We start from the raw sequence: 24,898 nt of genomic DNA, 5'->3' as shown, positions 1-24,898 counted from the left end.
AGGCCAATATGTATTCTGCTACATATTTTTGGTAAAAAATTTTAAAAAAAATACCCCAATTAGCGTATATTGATTGAAAATTTATAGCGTCTACAAACTATAGGATAGATTTACAGGATTTTTATTTATTTATTACTAGTAATGGCGGCGATCAGCGACTTATTGCAGCACTGCGATATTGCGGCTGACAATCGGACACTAGCTGACACTAATACAGTGATCAGTGCTAAATATATGCACTGTCACTGTACTGACACTGGCTGAGAAGGGGTTAATATCAGGGGCAATGTGTGCCTAGCCAGTGTTTCAGTGTAGTGTGGGGGGAGGTGCTTTTACTAGGGGAAGGCACAGATCTGTGTCACTGCTTTGCAGGCACACAGGATCCATACCTTCCCTACTGACAGATCCTTGTTCCGCCCGTGTACCGAACGATCAGCGGGTGCTGACGGACATCTAATTCATCCCAAAGGTGTTCTATCGGGGTTGAGGTCAGGACTCTGTGCAGGCCAGTCACGTCCCTCCACCCCAAACTCCCTCATCCATGTCTTTATGGACCTTGCTTTGTGCACTGGTCCGAACCATTTGGTGGAGGGGGGGATTATAGTGTGGGGGTTGTTTTTCAGGGGTTGGTTTGGCCCCCTTAGTTCCAGTGAAGGGAACTCTTAAGGCGTCAGCATACCAAGACATTTTGGACAATTTCATTCTCCCATCTTTGTGGGAACAGTTTGGGGGCGGCCCCCTTCCTGTTCCAACATGACTGCGCACCAGTGCACAAAGCATGGTCCATAAAGACATGGATGAGCGAGTTTGGGGTGGAGGAACTTGACTGGCCTGCACAGAGTCCTGACCTCAACCCCATAAAACACCTTTGGGATGAATTCGAGAGGAGACTGCGAGCCAGGCCTTCTCATCCAACATCAGTGCCTGACCTGGAAGAATGGTCAAACATTCCCATAGACACACTCCTAAACCTTGTGACCCCCGAAGTCGGAAGAGACCCCTGGAGCTGCCTAATAAATTACTACTATTACCTATCTAGTGTGTTTTATTTTTTACACTTTTTATTCCAAGTGAATGGGTAGGGGTACGATGTACCCTATACTCATTCACATAGTGTGGGGGGGGCCGGGATCTGGGGGCCCCCTTATTAAAGGGGGCTCCCAGATTCCGATAAGCCCCCCGCCTGTAGACCCCGACAACCAACGGCCAGGGTTGTTGGGAAGGGGCCCTTGTCCTCATCAACATGGGGACAAGGTGCTTTGGAGTGGGGGGGACGCAGGGCCCCCCCTGCCCCAAAGCACCCACCCCCATGTTGAGGGCACGCGGCCTGGTACAGTTCTGGAGGGGGGGGGCGCTCGCTCGTCCCCACCCCCTTTCCTGACCCGATTGGCTGCGAGCTCGGATAAGGCTCTGGTATGGATCTTGGGGGGACCCCCACACCATTTCTTTTGGCGTGGGGCTTCCCCTTAAGATCCATACCAGACCGATGGGTCTGGTATCGTCCCGGGGGGGGGGGGGGGAAGCTTGCTCATGCAAATTTTTTTTTTACATTTTCGCGGAGTTCCCCCTTCAAAATTCTCAGCACACAAGTCGCACCGTAAGTCGGATCATCTTGATCCGACTTCTGGTGCAACTTCTATTCAAGTCAATGGGCTCCCATAGAGAACCATTGATTTTGAACAGAGACAGAGAAACGCGGCTTAAAGCCAGCGCGGCTAAACGCGCATTGAATTAAATGCAAAACGCGGATAAAATCGCGTTTTTTAACGCAGCTTTTTTCCTGGCATCTGTACTAGCTTTTTTAAAACGTCCGTCAGCATGAGGCCTTAATGTGAGTTCTAACAACTTTAATAAACTGCCCACTAGATGGCGCTTTTCCCTTTCTATACACACACAGGAGCGGGGGGTGGGGGAGAGAGGGAGAGATGGCATGTGAATAGGACAGGAACCGCAATTCATTTTGTTCAAATGCAATACTTTGCAGGGCGATTTGCTGCCATTTTTTTTTGTATTGATGCAAATCGCACCGCAAAATAATCGGCAAGTACTTGTCTGAAAGTATTGTTTAAGGAAGAGGAAATATGGATACTAAATGACTTTTCTTTTCTCCCCTTTTATCTTTTACCTTTTTTCTATTTTTGTACCTTTTTTCTCTGTCCATGAAAATTTCATAAAAATAAAATGAGTAAAAAAATAAAAAAAAAATAAGCTTTTTGTAGGGACCCTGCTCTATGCTGTAGTGTCCTCCGCCATAAATTTAGTGCTGCTGGACTGTCGTCAGCCTGAGCTCTGTTGATAGATCTGCTTTCCTCAGGTTCTCTTGGATCTCAGTGTTATTGATTGCTTCTGCCTGCTGTTGAGGAATGTCCCTGGCAATAGTGTAAGGAGATCTGATAACCTGAGATATGAACTTCATGAGGTCAACCACTAGGAAGATGTATTGCCAATGGCACATGCTGGGGAACCCGCTACTAGCAAGGGGGACCTAATAAAGGGGGTCCAACCCGCTACTAGCAAGATGGATCTAACAAAGGGGGTCCAACCCGCTACTAGCAAGGGGGACCTAATAAAGGGGGTCCAACCCGCTACTAGCAAGGGGGACCTAATAAAGGGGGTCCAACCCGCTACTAGCAAGATGGATCTAACAAAGGGGGTCCAACCCGCTACTAGCAAGGGGGACCTAATAAAGGGGGTCCAACCCGCTACTAGCAAGGGGGATGTAATAAAGGCGGTCCAACCCGCTACTAGCAAGGAGGACCTAATAAAGGAGGACCTAATAAAGGAGGTATTTCTCGAGGGGAGTTATTTTTCAGGGGGAGGTATTTCTCAGGAGGGGTATTTCTCGGGGGGAGGGACGCTTCAGATACAGATTTCCCAAACAACCCCCCTAAATACACCCGTATCCGGGGCCCCGTGAGTTCATCTTGCGCGGGGTCAGAGAGAGGACGGTTTGCACCTCTCCAGGGGCGGGGGGGGGGGGGGTCATCCTCAAGGATGTGGTCGGAACTTCTTCAGAGGAGCTCCGCCCAGCGATGGATCCGAGTCCCCAGAACAGTCACAAGGCCGCCGGTACAACTGTCACTGTGCTCTCAACTGAACTGCCAGTCAATGTCCAGGGTCATCACATGTGTATCACCATGGCAACCGCAGGTCAGACAGAGCCTAAGATGGCGGCTTCCTTGTAAAGGAGAAGAGGGGTCAGTTCTGCTTTCATTCTGAACTCCAGGAGACAATTAAATGTAATCAGAGAGCCCCCCTCCCCCCCCCGACTCCTCCTCTCCTCCACCCTGACTCCTCCTCCTCTCCTCCACCCCGACTCCTCCTCCTCTCCTCCATCCCGACTCCTCCTCCTCTCCTCCATCCCAGTCACCGCTCATTTCCTGCTCTGATTCATGAAGTAACCAGCAGAGGAGAGGATGGTCATGTGACCACAGGCAGTGATGAGGACACCTGAAAGAGGACCCCAGGAAGTAAACAGAAGAGGAGAGGATGGTCATGTGACCACAGGCAGTGATAAGGACACCTGAGAGAGGACCCCAGGAAGTGAACAGAAAAGGGGAGGAGGGTCATGTGACCACAGGCAGTGATAAGGACACCTGAGAGAGGACCCAGGGAAATAACCAGAAGAGGAGAGGATGGTGGTCATGTGACTGCAGCTTTAGGTTTTTATATTTCATACCAGGGGAGTCCTTGTATACCCTTCAGAGTCCTTCCTTATGTCTGAGTCCCCTTCAGAGTCCTTTTAAAGGGACTCAGATGTATAGAAGGACTCTGAAGCGGACTTAGATGTGTACAAGAACTCAGATGTATAGGAGTTCTTGTGTACATCGGAGTCCCCTTCAGAGTCCCCTCTTATGTCTGAGTCCCCTTCAGAATCCCACCCTACACCACAATCCTGATCAGAGTCTTCCCTAATATCAGGGTTCCATCCATCGGAAGAGACCCCTGGAGCTGCCTAATAAATTACTACTATTACCTATCTAGTGTGTTTTATTTTTTACACTTTTTATTCCAAGTGAATGGGTAGGGGTACGATGTACCCTATACTCATTCACATAGTGTGGGGGGGGCTGGGATCTGGGGGCCCCCTTATTAAAGGGGGCTCCCAGATTCCGATAAGCCCCCCGCCTGTAGATCCCGACAACCAACGGCCAGGGTTGTTGGGAAGGGGCCCTTGTCCTCATCAACATGGGGACAAGGTGCTTTGGAGTGGGGGGGACGCAGGGCCCCCCCTGCCCCAAAGCACCCACCCCCATGTTGAGGGCACGCGGCCTGGTACAGTTCTGGAGGGGGGGGGGCGCTCGCTCGTCCCCACCCCCTTTCCTGACCCGATTGGCTGCGAGCTCGGATAAGGCTCTGGTATGGATCTTGGGGGGACCCCCACACCATTTCTTTTGGCGTGGGGCTTCCCCTTAAGATCCATACCAGACCGATGGGTCTGGTATCGTCCCGGGGGGGGGGGGGGAAGCTTGCTCATGCAAATTTTTTTTTTACATTTTCGCGGAGTTCCCCCTTCAAAATTCTCAGCACACAAGTCGCACTGTAAGTCGGATCATCTTGATCCGACTTCTGGTGCGACTTCTATTCAAGTCAATGGGCTCCCATAGAGAACCATTGATTTTGAACAGAGACAGAGAAACGCGGCTTAAAGCCAGCGCGGCTAAACGCGCATTGAATTAAATGCAAAACGCGGATAAAATCGCGTTTTTTAACGCAGCTTTTTTCCTGGCATCTGTACTAGCTTTTTTAAAACGTCCGTCAGCATGAGGCCTTAATGTGAGTTCTAACAACTTTAATAAACTGCCCACTAGATGGCGCTTTTCCCTTTCTATACACACACAGGAGCGGGGGGTGGGGGAGAGAGGGAGAGATGGCATGTGAATAGGACAGGAACCGCAATTCATTTTGTTCAAATGCAATACTTTGCAGGGCGATTTGCTGCCATTTTTTTTTGTATTGATGCAAATCGCACCGCAAAATAATCGGCAAGTACTTGTCTGAAAGTATTGTTTAAGGAAGAGGAAATATGGATACTAAATGACTTTTCTTTTCTCCCCTTTTATCTTTTACCTTTTTTCTATTTTTGTACCTTTTTTCTCTGTCCATGAAAATTTCATAAAAATAAAATGAGTAAAAAAATAAAAAAAAAATAAGCTTTTTGTAGGGACCCTGCTCTACGCTGTAGTGTCCTCCGCCATAAATTTAGTGCTGCTGGACTGTCGTCAGCCTGAGCTCTGTTGATAGATCTGCTTTCCTCAGGTTCTCCTGGATCTCAGTGTTATTGATTGCTTCTGCCTGCTGTTGGGGAATGTCCCTGGCAATAGTGTAAGGAGATCTGATAACCTGAGATATGAACTTCATGAGGTCAACCACTAGGAAGATGTATTGCCAATGGCACATGCTGGGGAACCCGCTACTAGCAAGGGGGACCTAATAAAGGGGGTCCAACCCGCTACTAGCAAGATGGATCTAACAAAGGGGGTCCAACCCGCTACTAGCAAGGGGGACCTAATAAAGGGGGTCCAACCCGCTACTAGCAAGATGGATCTAACAAAGGGGGTCCAACCCGCTACTAGCAAGGGGGACCTAATAAAGGGGGTCCAACCCGCTACTAGCAAGGGGGATGTAATAAAGGCGGTCCAACCCGCTACTAGCAAGGAGGACCTAATAAAGGGGGTCCTAATAAAGGCGGTCCAACCCGCTACTAGCAAGGAGGACCTAATAAAGGAGGTATTTCTCGAGGGGAGTTATTTTTCAGGGGGAGGTATTTCTCAGGAGGGGTATTTCTCGGGGGGAGGGACGCTTCAGATACAGATTTCCCAAACAACCCCCCTAAATACACCCGTATCCGGGGCCCCGTGAGTTCATCTTGCGCGGGGTCAGAGAGAGGACGGTTTGCACCTCTCCAGGGGCGGGGGGGGGGGGTCATCCTCAAGGATGTGGTCGGAACTTCTTCAGAGGAGCTCCGCCCAGCGATGGATCCGAGTCCCCAGAACAGTCACAAGGCCGCCGGTACAACTGTCACTGTGCTCTCAACTGAACTGCCAGTCAATGTCCAGGGTCATCACATGTGTATCACCATGGCAACCGCAGGTCAGACAGAGCCTAAGATGGCGGCTTCCTTGTAAAGGAGAAGAGGGGTCAGTTCTGCTTTCATTCTGAACTCCAGGAGACAATTAAATGTAATCAGAGAGCCCCCCTCCCCCCCCGACTCCTCCTCTCCTCCACCCCGACTCCTCCTCCTCTCCTCCACCCGACTCCTCCTCCTCTCCTCCACCCCGACTCCTCCTCCTCTCCTCCATCCCGACTCCTCCTCTCCTCCATCCCAGTCACCGCTCATTTCCTGCTCTGATTCATGAAGTAACCAGCAGAGGAGAGGATGGTCATGTGACCACAGGCAGTGATGAGGACACCTGAAAGAGGACCCCAGGAAGTAAACAGAAGAGGAGAGGATGGTCATGTGACCACAGGCAGTGATAAGGACACCTGAGAGAGGACCCCAGGAAGTGAACAGAAAAGGGGAGGAGGGTCATGTGACCACAGGCAGTGATAAGGACACCTGAGAGAGGACCCAGGGAAATAACCAGAAGAGGAGAGGATGGTGGTCATGTGACTGCAGCTTTAGGTTTTTATATTTCATACCAGGGGAGTCCTTGTATACCCTTCAGAGTCCTTCCTTATGTCTGAGTCCCCTTCAGAGTCCTTTTAAAGGGACTCAGATGTATAGAAGGACTCTGAAGCGGACTTAGATGTGTACAAGAACTCAGATGTATAGGAGTTCTTGTGTACATCGGAGTCCCCTTCAGAGTCCCCTCTTATGTCTGAGTCCCCTTCAGAATCCCACCCTACACCACAATCCTGATCAGAGTCTTCCCTAATATCAGGGTTCCATCAGAGCCCCCCCCCCCCCTTACTGTTCCACCCGAAACGAATCATTTTGTAGCAGCCCTGCGGATGGCGCCCCAGTAGGGGGAAATGAGGGGACAGAGAAGTCAGCCTTGTATGAGATCACATTTATCTTTTCTTTAATGAAAACACATTTGTTCCATGTGAAGGATTTATTTTATGTTGTGTATATTTCCTTCTCGGGGTTTTCACCCCGCTACATAGAAAAATGAAACATTCAGGAAGAAGTGGAAGGAAGGAGATCCCGTTTCGACCTTCTTCCCGGATCAAAGCCAGCCATTGTCCGTAAACACCGTCCGTAAGTCCTTCTGCTCCTGATCTGTGAGCGGGAGAAGAGGGGAGCGGCAATGTCCTCCATGATACCCAAACCAATCCATCGCCCGCTTCAGGCCTGGGATGCCGAACCTGCGGGTCACCTGAAACAAAGAGAAGAGAATTCACCAGAGATAGGAGATTCCATCAAAATATACAGGAGCATCTCCTAAAATTAGAATATCATCAAAAAGTTCATTTATTTCAGTACAGTGGAACTTTGGATTGCGAGTAACGCGGTAAACGAGCGTTTCGTAATACGACCACTGTATTTTGAAAAACCCTAACTCGGTTTGTGAGTTTTGTCTGGCAAAAGGAGGAGGATTCAGGCCAAAGCGGAGTGCAGTACCGCGTTTGGCCTGAGGTGGGGGGGGGGCGCCAGAGCCGATCAACGCCGATCGTAGCCGTTCGGAAATGCTTGGAAATACTACGTTCCCAAGGTTTGCCGAGGTCGGCCGAAGTGTCCTCGGGCCTTTCCGGCTGTTTCTGAGGCTCTCCGGCGCCCCCCCCCCGCCCGCATCATGCGATATTGCAGCCCATTGAAGTCAATGCGGAACAAATTATTTTTGTTTCCATTGACTTCTATGGGGGAAACTCGCTTTGATATGCGAGTACTTTGGATTACGAGCATTCTCCTGGAACGGATTATGCTCATAATCCGAGGTTCCACTGTAATTCAATTCAAAAAGTGAAACTCCTATATTTTATATAGATTAGTTACACACAGAGTGATAGATTTCAAGCACTTCTTTCTTTTCATTTTGAGGATTAACAGCCAGTGACACCCCAAAATTCTGTATCTCAGAAAATTTGAATAATTTATCTTAACTTGATTTTTACTTTTAGAAGGTACTGCCTTAAGGGCAGATAAATAAAATGTGTATTTTTCTATACTCATAGTATTGTATTCTATTTTGTTTACACTCCTCTGAGGCCCAATTGAAGTCCCATCCTATTCTACACTTTTTCTTTGTAACATAGTTGCATATCTTCTAGGGATGGTGCCTCTGTAGGAGTATTTGTGATTCCACGTTCACCCCAAACATACAATAGAAAAAAGGATTATTAATAGAGAAATGTTGTCTTTGTGAGAAGTCTGTCCATGTACAGTATAGGATACACTCAATATTTTGCATGAATTCCGGCATCAATGCGGCGTGGCATGGAGGGGATCAGCCTGTGGCACTGCTGAGGTGTTATGGAAGTCCAGGTTGCTATGATAGCGGCCTTCAGCTCGTCTGCATTGTTGGGTCTGGTGTCTCTCATCTTCCTCTTGACAATCCCCCACAGATTTTCTATGGGATTTAGGTCAGGCCAGTTTGTTGGCCAATCAAGCGCAATGATCCCCTGATCATGTGACCAGGTATTGGTAGTTTTGGCAGTGTGGGAGGTGCCAAGTCCTGCTGGAAAATGAAATCATCATCTCCATAAAGCTGGTCAGCAGAGGGAAGCATGAAGAGCTCTAGAATGTCCTGCTAGAGAGAGGCGCTGACTTTGGACTTTATATAACACAGGAGGACCAACACCAGGAGATGACATGACCCCCCAAATCATCCAAAGTCAGCTCAGCCCTCTACCAGGAAATTCTAGAGCTCTTCATGCTTCCCTCTACTGACCAGCTTTATGGAGATGCTGGTTTTGTTTTCCAGAAGGACCTCCCACACTGCCAAAACTACCAATACCTGGTCACATGATCATGGGATCACTGCACTTGATTGGCCAGCAAACTCGCCTGACCTAAATCCCATAGAGAATCTGTGGAAGATGAGAGACACCAGACCCAACAATGCAGACGAGCTGAAGGCCGCTATCAAAGCAACCTGACCTTCCATAACACCTCAGCTGTGCCACAGGCTGATCTCCTCCATGCCACGCCCCATTGATGCCGGAATTCATGCCAAAGGAGCCCCAACCAAGTATTGAGTGTATCCTATACTGTACATGGACAGACTTCTCACTAAGACAACATTTCTCTATTAATAATCCTTTTTTTTTTATTTTTTATATTGGTCTTCTGTAATATTCTCATTTTCTGAGATACAGAATTTTGGGTTGTCACTCGCCATAATCATCAAAATTAAAAGAAAGAAATGCGTGAAATATATTATTCTGTGTGTAACACATCTATATAAAATATAGGAGTTTCACTTTTTGAATTGAATTACTGAAATAAATTAACTTTTTGATGATATTCTAATTTTTTGAGATGCTCCTGTATACAAGAAACTTCCTCCAAAGCTGTAATTCTATGTATCCGGGTGCAGTTATAGAGAGAGACCACTGGGTGGCAGTGTGGACACTCGCTAGTTTCACCCAAACACCAAGTGCCATGTCCTCCTAGTTACTTATCAGCCAGAAAGGATTTATTTTGGATCGCAGTCCGTGGACTTTCTGGGCACAAAACACTCTCTTAATAAAAAACAAAAAAACAAAAAAAACTGAAATTGTGCGGTTGTGCGACGCTGTACCCAAATAAAATTTATGTCCCCCCCAGAAATAAAGCTTTCTTTTATCTGTTGGTGGTATTTTTCTTCGTCAATTTAGGCCAATATGTATTCTGCTACATATTTTTGGTAAAAATTTTTTAAAAAAATACCCCAATTAGCGTATATTGATTGAAAATTTATAGCGTCTACAAACTATAGGATAGATTTACAGGATTTTTATTTATTTATTACTAGTAATGGCGGCGATCAGCAACTTATTGCAGCACTGCGATATTGCGGCAGACAATCGGACACTAACTGACACTAATACAGTGATCAGTGCTAAATATATGCACTGTCACTGTACTGACACTGGCTGAGAAGGGGTTAATATCAGGGGCAATGTGTGCCTAGCCAGTGTTTCAGTGTAGTGTGGGGGGAGGTGCTTTTACTAGGGGAAGGCACAGATCTGTGTCACTGCTTTGCAGGCACACAGGATCCATACCTTCCCTACTGACAGATCCTTGTTCCGCCCGTGTACCGAACGATCAGCGGGTGCTGACGGACATCTAATTCATCCCAAAGGTGTTCTATCGGGGTTGAGGTCAGGACTCTGTGCAGGCCAGTCACTTCCCTCCACCCCAAACTCCCTCATCCATGTCTTTATGGACCTTGCTTTGTGCACTGGTCCGAACCATTTGGTGGAGGGGGGGATTATAGTGTGGGGGTTGTTTTTCAGGGGTTGGTTTGGCCCCCTTAGTTCCAGTGAAGGGAACTCTTAAGGCGTCAGCATACCAAGACATTTTGGACAATTTCATTCTCCCATCTTTGTGGGAACAGTTTGGGGACGGCCCCTTCCTGTTCCAACATGACTGCGCACCAGTGCACAAAGCAAGGTCCATAAAGACATGGATGAGCGAGTTTGGGGTGGAGGAACTTGACTGGCCTGCACAGAGTCCTGACCTCAACCCCATAAAACACCTTTGGGATGAATTCGAGAGGAGACTGCGAGCCAGGCCTTCTCATCCAACATCAGTGCCTGACCTGGAAGAATGGTCAAACATTCCCATAGACACACTCCTAAACCTTGTGACCCCCGAAGTCGGAAGAGACCCCCGGAGCTGCCTAATAAATTACTACTATTACCTATCTAGTGTGTTTTATTTTTTACACTTTTTATTCCAGGTGAATGGGTAGGGGTACGATGTACACTATACTCATTCACATAGTGTGGGGGGGGGCCGGGATCTGGGGGCCCCCTTATTAAAGGGGGCTCCCAGATTCCGATAAGCCCCCTGCCCGTAGAACCCAACAACCAACGGCCAGGGTTGTTGGGAAGGGGCCCTTGTCCTCATCAACATGGGGACAAGGTGCTTTGGAGTGGGGGGGTGCCCCAAAGCACCCACCCCCATGTTGAGGGCACGCGGCCTGGTACAGTTCTGGGGGGGGGGGGCGCTCGTCCCCACCCCCTTTCCTGACCCGATTGGCTGCGAGCTCGGATAAGGCTCTGGTATGGATCTTGGGGGGACCCCCACACCATTTCTTTTGGCGTGGGGCTTCCCCTTAAGATCCATACCAGACCGATGGGTCTGGTATCGTCCCGGGGGGGGGGCTTGCTCATGCAAATTTTTTTTTTTTAATTTTCGCGGGGTTCCCCCTTCAAAATTCTCAGCACACAAGTCGCACCGTAAGTCGGATCATCTTGATCCGACTTCTGGTGCAACTTCTATTCAAGTCAATGGGCTCCCATAGAGAACCATTGATTTTGAACAGAGACAGAGAAACGCGCTGAAAGCCAGCGCGGCTAAACGCGCATTGAATTAAATGCAAAACGCGGATAAAATCGCGTTTTTTAACGCAGCTTTTTTCCTGGCATCTGTACTAGCTTTTTTAAAACGTCCGTCAGCATGAGGCCTTAATGTGAGTTCTAACAACTTTAATAAACTGCCCACTAGATGGCGCTTTTCCCTTTCTATACACACACAGGAGCGGGGGGGTGGGGGAGAGAGGGAGAGATGGCATGTGAATAGGACAGGAACCGCAATTCATTTTGTTGAAATGCAATACTTTGCAGGGCGATTTGCTGCCATTTTTTTTTGTATTGATGCAAATCGCACCGCAAAATAATCGGCAAGTACTTGTCTGAAAGTATTGTTTAAGGAAGAGGAAATATGGATACTAAATGACTTTTCTTTTCTCCCCTTTTATCTTTTACCTTTTTTCTATTTTTGTACCTTTTTTCTCTGTCCATGAAAATTTCATAAAAATAAAATGAGTAAAAAAATAAAAAAAAATAAGCTTTTTGTAGGGACCCTGCTCTATGCTGTAGTGTCCTCCGCCATAAATTTAGTGCTGCTGGACTGTCGTCAGCCTGAGCTCTGTTGATAGATCTGCTTTCCTCAGTTTCTCCTGGATCTCAGTGTTATTGATTGCTTCTGCCTGCTGTTGGGGAATGTCCCTGGCAATAGTGTAAGGAGATCTGATAACCTGAGATATGAACTTCATGAGGTCAACCACTAGGAAGATGTATTGCCAATGGCACATGCTGGGGAACCCGCTACTAGCAAGGGGGACCTAATAAAGGGGGTCCAACCCGCTACTAGCAAGATGGATCTAACAAAGGGGGTCCAACCCGCTACTAGCAAGGGGGACCTAATAAAGGCGGTCCAATCCGCTACTAGCAAGGAGGACCTAATAAAGGGGGTCCAATCCGATACTAGCAAAAAGGACCTAATAAAGGGGATCCAACCCGCTACTAGCAAGGAGGACCTAATAAAGGGGGTCCAACCCGCTACTAGCAAGGAGGACCTAATAAAGGGGGTCCAACCCGCTACTAGCAAGGGGGATGTAATAAAGGCGGTCCAACCCGCTACTAACAAGGGGGACCTAATAAAGGGGGTCCAACCCGCTACTAGCAAGGAGGACCTAATAAAGGGGGTCCAACCCGCTACTAGCAAGGAGGACCTAATAAAGGAGGTCCAACCCGCTACTAGCAAGGAGGACCTAATAAAGGAGGTCCAACCCGCTACTAGCAAGGGGGATGTAATAAAGTGGCCGGTGAGCGTATGTTATCATACATGCCCCAAAACTAATAGCACATTCATGCTCAGACATTAAAATGCACCAGATGGGGGTTTTTTTTACCCCAAAACCAATGTTAGCAGACTCTTTGAAGTCAGTAAACTATGAACTGGTCCATAAACTCTCCTGTAAAGCAATACACCCCCCTAATGAATATTATATTGAACCCAGTGGTGACCATTTTCTCAAAGCCATATCCATTCCCAGAGCCCAGAACTTGGTCCTGTGCTCCACTACACCATGTATGGTGGAACATGGGACCAAGTTCTGGAGAGTGCAAAATGTGTTGCAGTTCTGCATCGAAAACCAATCAGCTCCCAGGTTTTTTTGTTTTTTTTTTTGTCAAAGCTTTATTGAACAAGCTGATGTTAGAAAGCTGATTGGCTACCATACACAGCTGCACCCGATTTCGCAACCTCCAGTTTTAGTAAATCAACCCCCAATGTCCGTCTTTTCCCCGCATCAAACCTATTTTGCTTCCACACCCAACAAATGTCTTCTCCTGCTCCATGCCTATCCACCACTGGTCCCACACTGAGGATAATGGTCCCACACAGAGGACAATGGTCCACCACAGAGGACAATGGTCCACCACAGAGGACAATGGTCCCACTCTGTAGCATGCTGGCAGGGAACAGGTCTTTCTACTCAGGCTGTGGCTGTTTAACCGCTTCCCTCCCGCCCGCCCAACGTCATGTGACGTTGGTGTTGAGTGTTGATATCTGAATGATGGATGCAGTTACAGGCATCATTCAGATAACTTCTTTTAGTGTTGGCGATTCCCTTCACCATAAGAACAATCATAGCGGCTGTTTAGCCGCTTGATCGTTCTTATAGGCGGCGGCCCGCCACCTTCCGGTGCTTCTCCCGGCTCGTGCCCCTGCCGTTGGCGAACCGGGGAAGGAACCGACCGGCGGCGGATGTTGACCAGCGAGATTTCCTGAGATTTCCAGCGGGCCAGATGGTCCCCGGAGTCTCTATGATCGTTCCGAGGCCGGGCGCGATGTTATGACGTCATGCCTGGCCTCTGCATTTGAAAAGAAATGCTGCCGCCTCGGCTGGGAAGCCGAGATCTTTTTTTTTTTTTTTTTGATTTCAGGATTCCCAGCCTAGAGGTGAGATGTGGAGATTTATTGACCTCATATCTCCCTGTAAAGAGGACCTGTCACGCCATATTCCTATTACAAGGGATGTTTACATTACTTTGTAAAAGAAATAAAAGTAATTAAAAAATAAATGTAAAAAGAAAGCATCAAACTAGAAAAATAAAAGTAAAATTAACAATGAAAATACAAAATTTAAAGCGCCCGCGAGCTCGCTGGCATTAGCGAATGCATACGCAAGTCGCGCCCGCATATGTAAACGACGTTCAAACCACACATGTGAGGTATCGCCGCGAACGTCAGAGCGAGAGCAATAATAAGACCTCCTCTGTAACTCTAAACATGTAACCTGTTATCTATTTTTTATTTTAATTGTTAATTTTACTTTTATTTTTCTAGTTTGATGCTTTTTTTTATTTTAAAGCGACGCCTATGGAGATTTTTAAGTACCGAAGTTTGGCGCCATGTTCGGTATCTATTTACTAGGCGTAACATCATCTTTCACATCATGTAAAAAAAAAATTGGGCTAACTTTACTGTTTTTTTAATGCATGAAACAGTCCCCCCCCCCCCCCCCCCAAAAAAAAACGCATTTGAAAAATTGCTGCGCAAATACCGTGTGAGATAAAAAGTTGCAACGACCGCGAATTTATTCTCTAGGGTCTCTGCTAAAAAACAAAAACAGACGGTCCCCGGCAATCTCTATGACTCTCGGAGGCCCGGGCGCGGCGTTATGACGTCACATCCAGGCCGCCGCAAGTAAACAAAGCCGGGGACTCGGCTAGTAAGCATCAGATCGGTAATTTTCTTTTTTTTTTTATCTGATGCTTTTCAGCCTGGAGGAGAGATGTGGGGGTCTTATAGATCCCACATCTCTCCATAAAGAGGACCTGTCACACGCTATTCCTATTATAAGGGATGTTTAGATTCATTGTAACAGAAATAAAAGTGATCAAAAAATGTTTTTTTTTCAAAGGGAAAAAGTGTAAAAAAAAAAAAAAAAAAAAATTTAAATAGAATAAAATATAAAAAGAAAATTAAAAATGTACACGCCCCCGTCCTGGGGACTCGGCTAGTAAACATCAGATCGTTAAATTTTTTTTTTTTTTATCTGATGCTTTTCAGCCTGGAGGAGAGATGTAGGGTCTTATAGACCCCCACATCTCTCCATAAAGAGGACCTGTCACGCACTATTCCTATTTACAAGGGATGTTTAGATTAATTGTAACAGAAATAAAAGTGATGAAAAATTTTTTTTTTTTAAAGGGAAAGTGTAAAAAAAAAAAAAAAAGTAAAATAAAATAAACATATAAAAAGAAAAATGTACGCACTCCCGTCCCCGCGAGCTCGCACGCAGAAGAAAAACGCATACATAAGTCGCACCCGCATATGTAAATGACATTCAAACCGCACATGTGAGGTGTCGCCGTAAACGTTAGAGCGACAGCAATAATTCTAGCCCTAGACCTCCTCTGTAACTCTAAACTGGTAACCTGTAAAAAATTTTAAAGCGTCGCCTATGGAGATTTTTAAGTACCGATATCACATTATAGAAAAAAAATTGGGCTAATGTTTTTTTTCCAAAACAAATTGCGTTTAAAAAATTGCTGCGCAAATACCGTGCGACATAAAAAGTTGCAAGGACTGCCATTTTATTCTCTAGAGCAGGGATATGCAATTAGCGGACCTCCAGCTGTTGCAAAGCTACAAGTCCCATCATGCCTCTGCCTCTGGGTGTCATGCTTGTGGCTGTCAGAGACTTGGTTTTCCTTCATGGGACTTGTAGTTCTGCAACAGCTGGAGGTCCGCTAATTGCATATCCCTGTTCTAGGGTGTCTGCTAAAATATATATATATATAATGTTTGGGGGTTCTGAGTAATTTTCTAGCAAAGAAATGATGATTTTTTTACATGTAGGAGAGAAATGTCAGAATTGGTCCGGGTAGGCAAGTGGTTAATAAAACAAATGAATTAGAGGAGGATTTGTACTATTTCCACTTTGATGCGCTCGCCGCCTGGAATGTATTGAGTAGAATTATACTGAAAAGCTGAATTGGGCTTTAATAATCCGAAAACTCTAAGAACATTTCAGTAAAACAGAAAACTTTGCATGACTTAAAGAAAAATGTAAAATTGAAAAAGCAACGTGATAGAAAAAAAAAAAAAAAAAAGCAATATATCTGAATGTGAGCGTTAGAAGGACGTGTACGAGGTCATCCATCGAAGTCACGTGAAGGTGGGCATTCCGAGTGACCGCATGTAATTCAGTCAGTGACACGTTGATCCCTTTCGTGTGCCCATTAATCCCTATTATGGCTCCTTCTTCTTCTGCTGCGGGCGGACGGAATGACCCTGGAAGGTTTGTCATGCCTTCCTAGCGCAAGCAAAAAAAAAAAACATGCCAGCTGCATTATGTTACCTGGAAGGCTGCCAACGGGGACAGCTGCACATCCCATTACTTAACAAAATGCCAGCTGCGATGCCAACTGGGCACCACGCTGCGTCTGGGAGCGGGCCCGTCTGGTGTTTTCTTACCCGGCGTGAGAGGGATATAAGATTAGAAAACGTCTAAAGGTTGTAGAAGACATTCATCAAAAAAAAAAAGTTACAGCGGTAGTACTTAGAAGGTATAAAAATGATTTACTTTGTAATTATTTAAAGCTGAATACCAGGAATACAGCCGCCACGTTGTAAAAAAGTGAAGGCAATCTGTGAGTGAAGTCCAAGGAGGTGCAGGACATCTCCTGGGCGTATCTCTAATATTTACCGTATATACTCGAGTATAAGCCGAGTTTTTCCAGCACATTTTTTTGTACTGAAAGTGCCCCCCTCGGCTTATACTCAGGTCAAGCACTTTTCTGGTGCAAAGAATGACATTTTCCGAACCGAATTTGGGGCCCAAGTATTTTGGGACCACTTGGTGCTAGGCGCGTGCTCGGAAGCATTGAACTTCGTTTTCTTGGCTCGTCGTAGTGTTGTACGTCGCCGCGTTCTTGACGGTCGTAATTTCAGCGAAGTCTTGCGTGACCGTGTGTATGCAAGGCAAACTTGAGCGGAATCGGCATATATTACCCCGTATAGAATGCATAAAATGAGAACCTCCCTGTCCTCGGAGTGTTGGAGGTGTACTGGGGATCCGGGCGACTTTATACACATCTTCTGGTCCTGCCCAGCAATTCAAAACTACTGGTCACAAGTAATATCTGTAATAAAAGAAGTGGTGGGAATAGATATAGCCCCAACCCCGCAGATATGCCTTCTAGGCTTAGTAGAAGCATTAGCCCCCCAGGATAGCGGAGAGGACTCTGATAGGACTCCTGATTTTCTATGCCAGGAAAATGATCACTCTCTGCTGGAAAAAACGTGCCCCGCCGTCAATATTGCTATGGAAAACACATGTCAATAAAGTACTACCACTTTATAAGGAAACCTACCAAAATAGAGGATGCCCCAAAAAATACCGTAGAGTGTGGGCCAAATGGCTGGCGGAGGCCTCCGCGGCAACCGCAGACTGATTGAGCATGTACATAATACCACTCTACGGGTGGATGTGATTTTGATACTTTGGGTGACACTTTTGTATCGTAATCTCTGATATGGGTTTATTTGATATCTATTGTCCCTTGGGTCTCGAATGAATGATCTGATCCTTAGATATTTCAATTGAGCAGGAGCCAATACAGCACTAGGTTGTTTGTTGTTCTTTTCTTGTAGACGTGCTACAGCTGTATGTCACTAATGATGGAAACAGCCCAGTTGCCGGCTGGCACTGGCCCCTGCGTGGGTCTAGTCCCAATGCTGTAGCAGGTTTATTGTTGTTTTCTGTTTGTATGTCTTATACTCAATAAAAAGATTTTCAAAAAAAAAACTTGAGCGGAATCCCGTCGGAAAAAGCCGTCATGTCTTTTTCTGACGAGAATTCCGATCGTGTGGAACAAGCACTGCAACATATCTAAAGTTGGGATTCCTAGCACCAAGTGAGTATAAGGGGTGGAGGAACTTGACTGGCCTGCACAGAGTCCTGACCTCAACCCGACAGAACACCTTTGGGATGAATTAGAGCGCAGACTGCGAGCCAGGCCTTCTTGTCCAACATCAGTGCCTGACCTCACAAATGCTCTTCTGGAAGAATGGTCAAACATTCCCATAGACACACTCCTAAACCTTGTGGACGGCCTTCCCAGAAGAGTTGAAGCTGTTATAGTTGCAAAGGGCGGGGCCAACTCAATATTGAACCCTACGGACTAAGACTGGGATGCCATTAAAGTTCATGAGTGTGTAAAGGCAGGCGTCCCAATACTTTTGACATCATAGTGAACCTTTATCCTGGAACTGCTCCGTAAAAATTGGAGTGCAGTTCCCGGTATGTGAGGGTACCTAGACACTCTGACATCTACATCTGGCCGTTAGTCTCAGAAAATGTGGAGTGAGATTTGATGATGTCATTAACCACTTGCCAACCGGCCCATAGCCAAATGACGGCTGCAGGGCGGCTGGATAACTCTGGGATCACGTCATATGACGTGATTCCAGAAAACTGCTCCCGCGCGCCCCCTGGGGCGCGCACACGGGAACATCTGATCGCGGCCGTTTACCATGTGATCGCTCCGTCACATGTAAACAAACCGGCGTCATGTCATGACGCTGGTTCCTCCCTCCCCTCTCTGTACCGATCGGTACAGAGGGGGGGAGATCGGATGGGAGCCGCGCTGTGGGCTGGATGTGTAGTGCCCACAGCGCAGCTCAGTGACATGTGCAGTCACATCCATCCCCCCCATGCTCAGCCATCCCCCCCCCATGCTCTGCAATGACCCTGTGCAATACCCCGCCATACTCCGCCATACTCTGCAATACTCTGCGATACCCAGCCATACTTTGCCATGCTCAGCCATACTCGGCTATACTCTGCCATGCTCGGCTGTACTCGGCCTCTGTATGTGGCCAGGCTGTGGAAGTCTCACACATGTGGTATCGCTGTACTCAGGAGGAGTAGGAGAATCTATTTTGGGGTGTCATTTTTGCTATGTACATGCTATGTGTTAGAAATATTGTATAAATGGACAACTTTGTGTTAAAAAAAAAATGTGTTTTAACCACTTCCCGCCCGCCGGCCGTCATACGACGTCCTTGACTTTGTGCGGGGATATCTGAAGGATGGGTGCAGCTACAGGTATCATTCAGATATCATCTTTTTCAGCTGGCGATTCCCTACACCATAAGAACGATCATAGCGGCTGTTCCTCTGCTTGATCATTCTTACGGGAGGCGAGAGGAGACGCCCCCCCCCCTCGCCGCCCTCAGGTGCTTCTACCGACTCACCGCTACGATCGAAGCCAGGATCATTTTTTTTTTTTTTTTTTATTTATTTCAGGCTTCCCAGCCTAGAGGTGAGATGTGAGGTCTTATTGACCCCCATATTTCACTGTAAAGAGGACCTGTCATGCCATATTCCTATTACATGGGGATGTTTACATTCCTTGTAATAGAAATAAAAGTGATCAAATAATTTATTTTTTGGAAAAAAGCCTCAAACTAAAATAGATAAAGTAAAATGAACAATAAAAAGAAAAAAAAAAAAAAATTTCCCCGTGTCCCCGTGTGCTCGCAGTCAGAAGCGAACGCATACGTAAGTTGCGCCCACATATGAAAACGGTGTTCAAACCACACATGTGAGGTATCGCTGCGATCGGTAGAGCGAGAGCAATAATTTTGGCCCTAGACCTCCTCTGTAACTCACAACATGTAACCAGTAAAATTTTTTAAAGCGGCTCCTATGGGGATTTTTAAGTAGCGAAGTTTGGCGCCATTCCACGAGCGTGTGCAATTTTGAAGGGTGACATGTTAGGTATCTATTTACTCGGCATAACTTCATTATTCACATTATGTAAAAACATTGGGCTAACTTTACTGTTTTGTTTTTTTTGAAAGCACAAAACTGTTTTTTTTTTTAAAAAAAAGTGTTCGAAAAATTGCTGCGCAAATACCGTGCGAGATAAAAAGTTGCAACGACCGCCATTGTATTCTCTAGGGTCTTTGCTAAAAAAATATATATAATGTTTGGGGTTCTATGTAATTTTCTAGCAAATAAATGATGATTTTTACATGTAGGAGAGAAATGTCAGAATTGGCCTGGGTGCTCAAGAACACCTGAAGGTGCTCCCTGCATATTGGGCCTCTGTATGTGGCCACGCTGTGTAAAAGTCTCACACATGTGGTATCGCCGTACTCGAGAGTAACAGCAGAATGTGTTTTGGGGTGTAATTTGTGGTATGCATATGCTGTATGTGAGAAATAACCTGCTAATATGACAATTTTGTGAAAAAAAAAAAAAAAAAAATCTTGATTTTGCAAAGAATTGTGGAAAAAAAATTACAACTTCAAAAAACTCATCATGCAACTTTCTAAATACCTTAGAATGTCTTTTTTCCAAAAAGGGGTCATTTGGGGGGTATTTGTACTTTTCTGGCATGTTAGGGTCTCAAGAAATGAGATAGGCCATCAGTACTTCAGGTGTGATCAATTTTCAGAGATTGGCACCATAGCTTGTGGACTCTATAACTTTCACAAAGACCAAATAATATACACCGATTTGAGTTATTTTTACCAAAGATATGTAGCGGTATAAATTTTGGCCAAAATATATGAAGAAAAAATTACTAATTTGCAAAATTTTATAACAGAAATGAAGAAAAATGCATTTTTTTACAGATTTTTCGGTCTTTTTTCTTTTATAGCGCAAAAAATAAAGAACCCAGCGGTGATTAAATACCACCAAAAGAAAGCTCTATTTGTGTGAAAAAAAGGACAAAAAATTCATTTGGGTACAGTGTTGCATGACTGAGTAATTGTCATTCAAAGTGTGAGAGCACCGAAAGCTGAAAATTGGTCTGGTTATTAAGGGGTTTTAAGTGCCCAGTGGTCAAGTGGTTATTGTGCTGCTCACGGTTCTCCTTGCTGGAGAGAAAGCTGTACCTGAGGACCCGCAGTGCATGGATCTACCTGCTTCTATTATTTTACAAATCTGTGCTTGCTCTGCCAGGAGAAAGGCAAACACCAGGATAGCTGCCTCCACACAGCAAAACAGTGCAGAGCTCGCTTGTCCCCCCCCCCCCCACCTTCCTGGCCTGCATGCTCGAGTAAGGGTCTGCCATAAATTTGGTGGGGGGGGGGGACCCTAGCTGTTTTCATTTATTTTTTTGTTGTCGATATTCTTTTTTTTAATTCAGCTGTCAGTAGAGAAACTCGCTGACAGCTGATGAGACATCGGTTGGTAAGGACGCGGGCGGCCAGCTTCCTGCTGGCCCACTGCTTGACAACCAGCTATTCTCACACAGAATTCGAACTGGTTGATTTCAATGCCCCCCCCATAGCAAGCCGCTTGCTGGGGGGGGGGCACCCCGACAGGAGGGAGGGGCCAGGAGCGCTGACGAGAGACCTGAGAAGAGGAGGATCCGGGCTGCGCTGTGCAAATCCACTAAAGTCTAACATGTTTGTTATTTTTAACTAAAAAAAAAAACAAAAAAACAAAAAAAAAAAACGAGACTTTACAATCACTTTGAGTACACTCGTGTGAATGAAGCCGAACGCAATAAGTACATTGTTGTAAAACGAAAGCGATACTTTGTTCTTTCACTGTTTGTATTGTTCACAAGTGAATTGCTACATAGTACATAGTAAGGCCTCATGGACACTAGAAAGCTAAAAAACGCTGTAGAAAACGCTGAACAAAAAAAAAAAAAAAACAGTTTGAGCGTTTTTTTGCCGACGTTTAGGAGTGTTAGCCTAATATGCAAGCTACGAATTCCGAATATTCGGAAATTCGAATTTTCGAAAATTTGTAAATGCGTACATTCAGCATTCGTTATTTCGGATAATTCCTAACTTCGGATAAATTTGTTACGTTCACTAACAGCCAAGTTTGAAAGGAAATTCCAATACCTATAATTTAATAGTTACCCTGTTTCCCCGAAAATAAGACCTAGCGTGATTGTCGGTGATGGCTGCAATATAAGCCCTAGTTAAAGTCTTCGTAGGTCTTCTTTTCAGGGTAGGGCTTATTTTCAGGGAAACAGGGAAGGGCTTATTTGGGGGAAGGGCTTATATTGCAGCCATCACCGACAATCACGCTAGGTCTTATTTTCGGGGAAACAGGGTAGTTACTATTTCAGATTTTCGGGTTTTTGGATTTTCAAATTTCCGAATTTTCTTGTTTACAAATGTACAAATGTACGAATATACGACCTTTCTAATTTCTGAATGTACGAATTTCCGAATCTACAAATTTCTGAATGTACGAATTTATGAATTTACGAATATACGAATTTTCTAATATAGGAATTTCCGAATTGAATTTACGAATATGCGAATTTCCGAATGTACAAATTTATGAATTTACGAATTTCTTAATATACGAATTTACAAATGTTCAAATGTACGAATTTACGAATTGCGATCATAACGAATGACTCGAAAAACGAAAAAAAAAAAATAAACTAATGAAATGAAAACGAACACATTTTTTGGCAGCGCACAAGTCTAGTGCACGTCCCTGAATGTACACCGTCTGACACTGTGGCCCAACTGACATGAATGGGCCTGCATGGAAGATGCACAAGACACCTGTGGCATACCTGTGCGTACAAGCACCGCCCTCGCACAGGTGTAAGCTGCAGCACGCCCCTGTGAATGAGCCTTTTAAAAAAACTCCAAGTTTACTTGAATGGGGAAATCTTCTGAAAAGCACAGTTGCCTCTGATATATAACCTGGAAGCAGACGCCCCCTTGTGGTGTAGACGCTGCATGAGATGAAGTCCTGTGGGTCGGTCGCACTTACCGCAGCATTTGGCTCAATCAGCCGGTACTGGAGCTCCCTCGCTTCCTTCCAGCGGCCGCCGACGCACAGTCTCTCCAGTTCACACAGCTGGGGACCAAGGACATTAGCAAGAGCGCAGACTCCTCCGACGGCACCTGTGCAGAAAACACGGAAAGACATCGGGGTCATTATAAGGTTTGGAGTTACATATCATATACAGGGGTGTGGAAATTGTTTAAAAATGACTTCTCCGAGGGACTGGGGACAGATCCAGGACAGCCTGGGTTCAGAGGAAGTGGGTAGAATGATGCCGGGCGTCACACCGAGGACATTGTGGGGTGGATTTAATAAAACTAGAGTGCAAAATCTGGTGCATGGTAGCCAATCAGCTTGTTCAATTAAAGTGGTTCTAAAGGCTGAAGGTGCATTCTATGCATGAAGGTAAAAAAACCTTCTGTGTGCAGCCCCCCCCCTCAGCCCCCCTAATACTTACCTGAGCCTCATCTCGATCCAGCAAAGTGCACAAGAGCATCGGCTCTCCCTCATTGGCCGAGACAGCAGACTGCGGTTTCAGCCAATGAGGAGGGAGAGCCCCAGAAGAGCCAATGCTCTTGCGCACTTTGCTGGATCGAGATGAGGCTCAGGTAAGTATTAGGGGGGGCTGTCAATCACATCCAGACAGCTAATGGGGAGGGGGGGGGTGGGCCGAGCCACGGCTCCGTGTATGAATGGACACGCAGAGCACCAGCTCAGGAGCGCACCTGCTTGGGTGCCCCCCATTGCAAGCAGCTTGCTCTGGGGGCACTTGACAGGAGGGAGGGGCCAGGAACGCCGGTGGGGAGGAGGATCCAGGCTGCTCTGTGCAAAACCATTACACAGAGCAGGTAAGTATAACATGATCATTATTTTTTTTTTTATTTTGCATTTGACCACTTCCTGTCCAGCCAATAACAAGATGACAGCTGGGCGGGGCCTCTCATTGACCCCGGTGGACATCGTATGACGTCCTCCAGGATCGCGCCTCACCGTGCGGGCCACGCAACGGTGCGATCCGTCATCATCGGCTGCGTCCACCAGACACAGCTGATGACTGATCAGTGTACCGGCACCATGTGACCGCTGTGACCAATCACACCAGGTCACGTGACAGTTGTAAAGAATGGATGGCTTCCTTTCCTGCCTTTCCATTGTGTACAATTGTGTTGCTAGCTGTGATTGGTCAGTGTGATCACATGGTACAGGCAGGGCCAATCACGGCTCATCTGTACCATGTGATTGGCTCTGGCCAATCACAGCTAATCAAAATAAATCAGTTTCATTCAGTAAAATGCTTGCCTATAGCAATGTAATTCACTGCTATAAGCAATCATAATGTGTAAAAAAAACAAAACAAAAAAAACCACAAAAACAAAAAAATACTGATCACTTCCCCAGAGTAGTACAATGTTACTATGGTACCATTATATTGCTCTGGCTACAGCGTAAAAAAAAAAATTTGAAAAAAAAAATGTAATAAAAATAAAAAAATGTATATTTTTGTTTACGTACCGTCACCAGTCAGTGTCCCTGATCCCCACCACACCAGTTACATGATGGCGCTGTACTGCACTGGTGACATTATGTAAAAAAAAAAAAAATGAATGGAATGGAGGTCAGCAACCCGTAGATTAAGATCTACCAGTAGATGGCGGTCTGGGCCTGCTGACCCGCCACCCCAGAGCATGGCTAAGTGCAACAATCCCGCAGGATATAATAGAAGTCTATGGCTAAGTGCAACAATCCCGCAGGATATAATAGAAGTCTATGGCTAAGTGCAACAATCCCGCAGGATATAATAGAAGTCTATGGCTAAATGCAGCAAACCCGCAGGATATAATAGAAGTCTATGGCTAAGTGCAGCAAACCCGCAGGATATAATAGAAGTCTATGGCTAAGTGCAACAATCCCGCAGGATATAATAGAAGTCTATGGCTAAGTGCAACAATCCCGCAGGATATAATAGAAGTCTATGGCTAAGTGCAACAATCCTGCAGGATATAATAGAAGTCTATGGCTAAGTGCGGCAATCTGGCAGGATATAATAGAAGTCTATGGATAAGTGTGGGAAAACCGCAGGATATAATAGAAGTCTATGGCGGATATAATAGAAGTCTATGGCTAAGTGCAACAATCTCGCAGGATATAATAGAAGTCTATGGCTAAGTGCAGCAATCCCGCAGGATATAATAGAAGTCTATGGCTAAGTGCAGCAATCCCGC

At 46.0% G+C, this 24,898-nt stretch overlaps 1 protein-coding gene across 1 annotated transcript in view; it reads right to left on the bottom strand.

Moving 5' to 3' along the window:
- Positions 1–6,998: 6,998 nt before the first annotated feature.
- The window catches only part of HOGA1 (4-hydroxy-2-oxoglutarate aldolase 1), a gene marked incomplete at its 5' end in the record, with an annotated part of 68,808 nt that continues 50,908 nt past the window's right edge, over positions 6,999–24,898 (bottom strand). Inside the window, 2 exon segments of the mRNA XM_073595098.1 lie at positions 6,999–7,322; positions 22,662–22,795. Coding sequence (XP_073451199.1) covers positions 7,173–7,322; positions 22,662–22,795 — 284 coding nt within the window.

This window comes from Aquarana catesbeiana, linkage group LG08, assembly GCF_042186555.1.
Source record: "Aquarana catesbeiana isolate 2022-GZ linkage group LG08, ASM4218655v1, whole genome shotgun sequence".
In the NCBI taxonomy this organism is placed as follows: Eukaryota; Metazoa; Chordata; class Amphibia; order Anura; family Ranidae; genus Aquarana; species Aquarana catesbeiana.
Note: the sequence above shows the minus strand (reverse complement) of the source record. Positions and strands in the feature narration are given on the sequence as shown.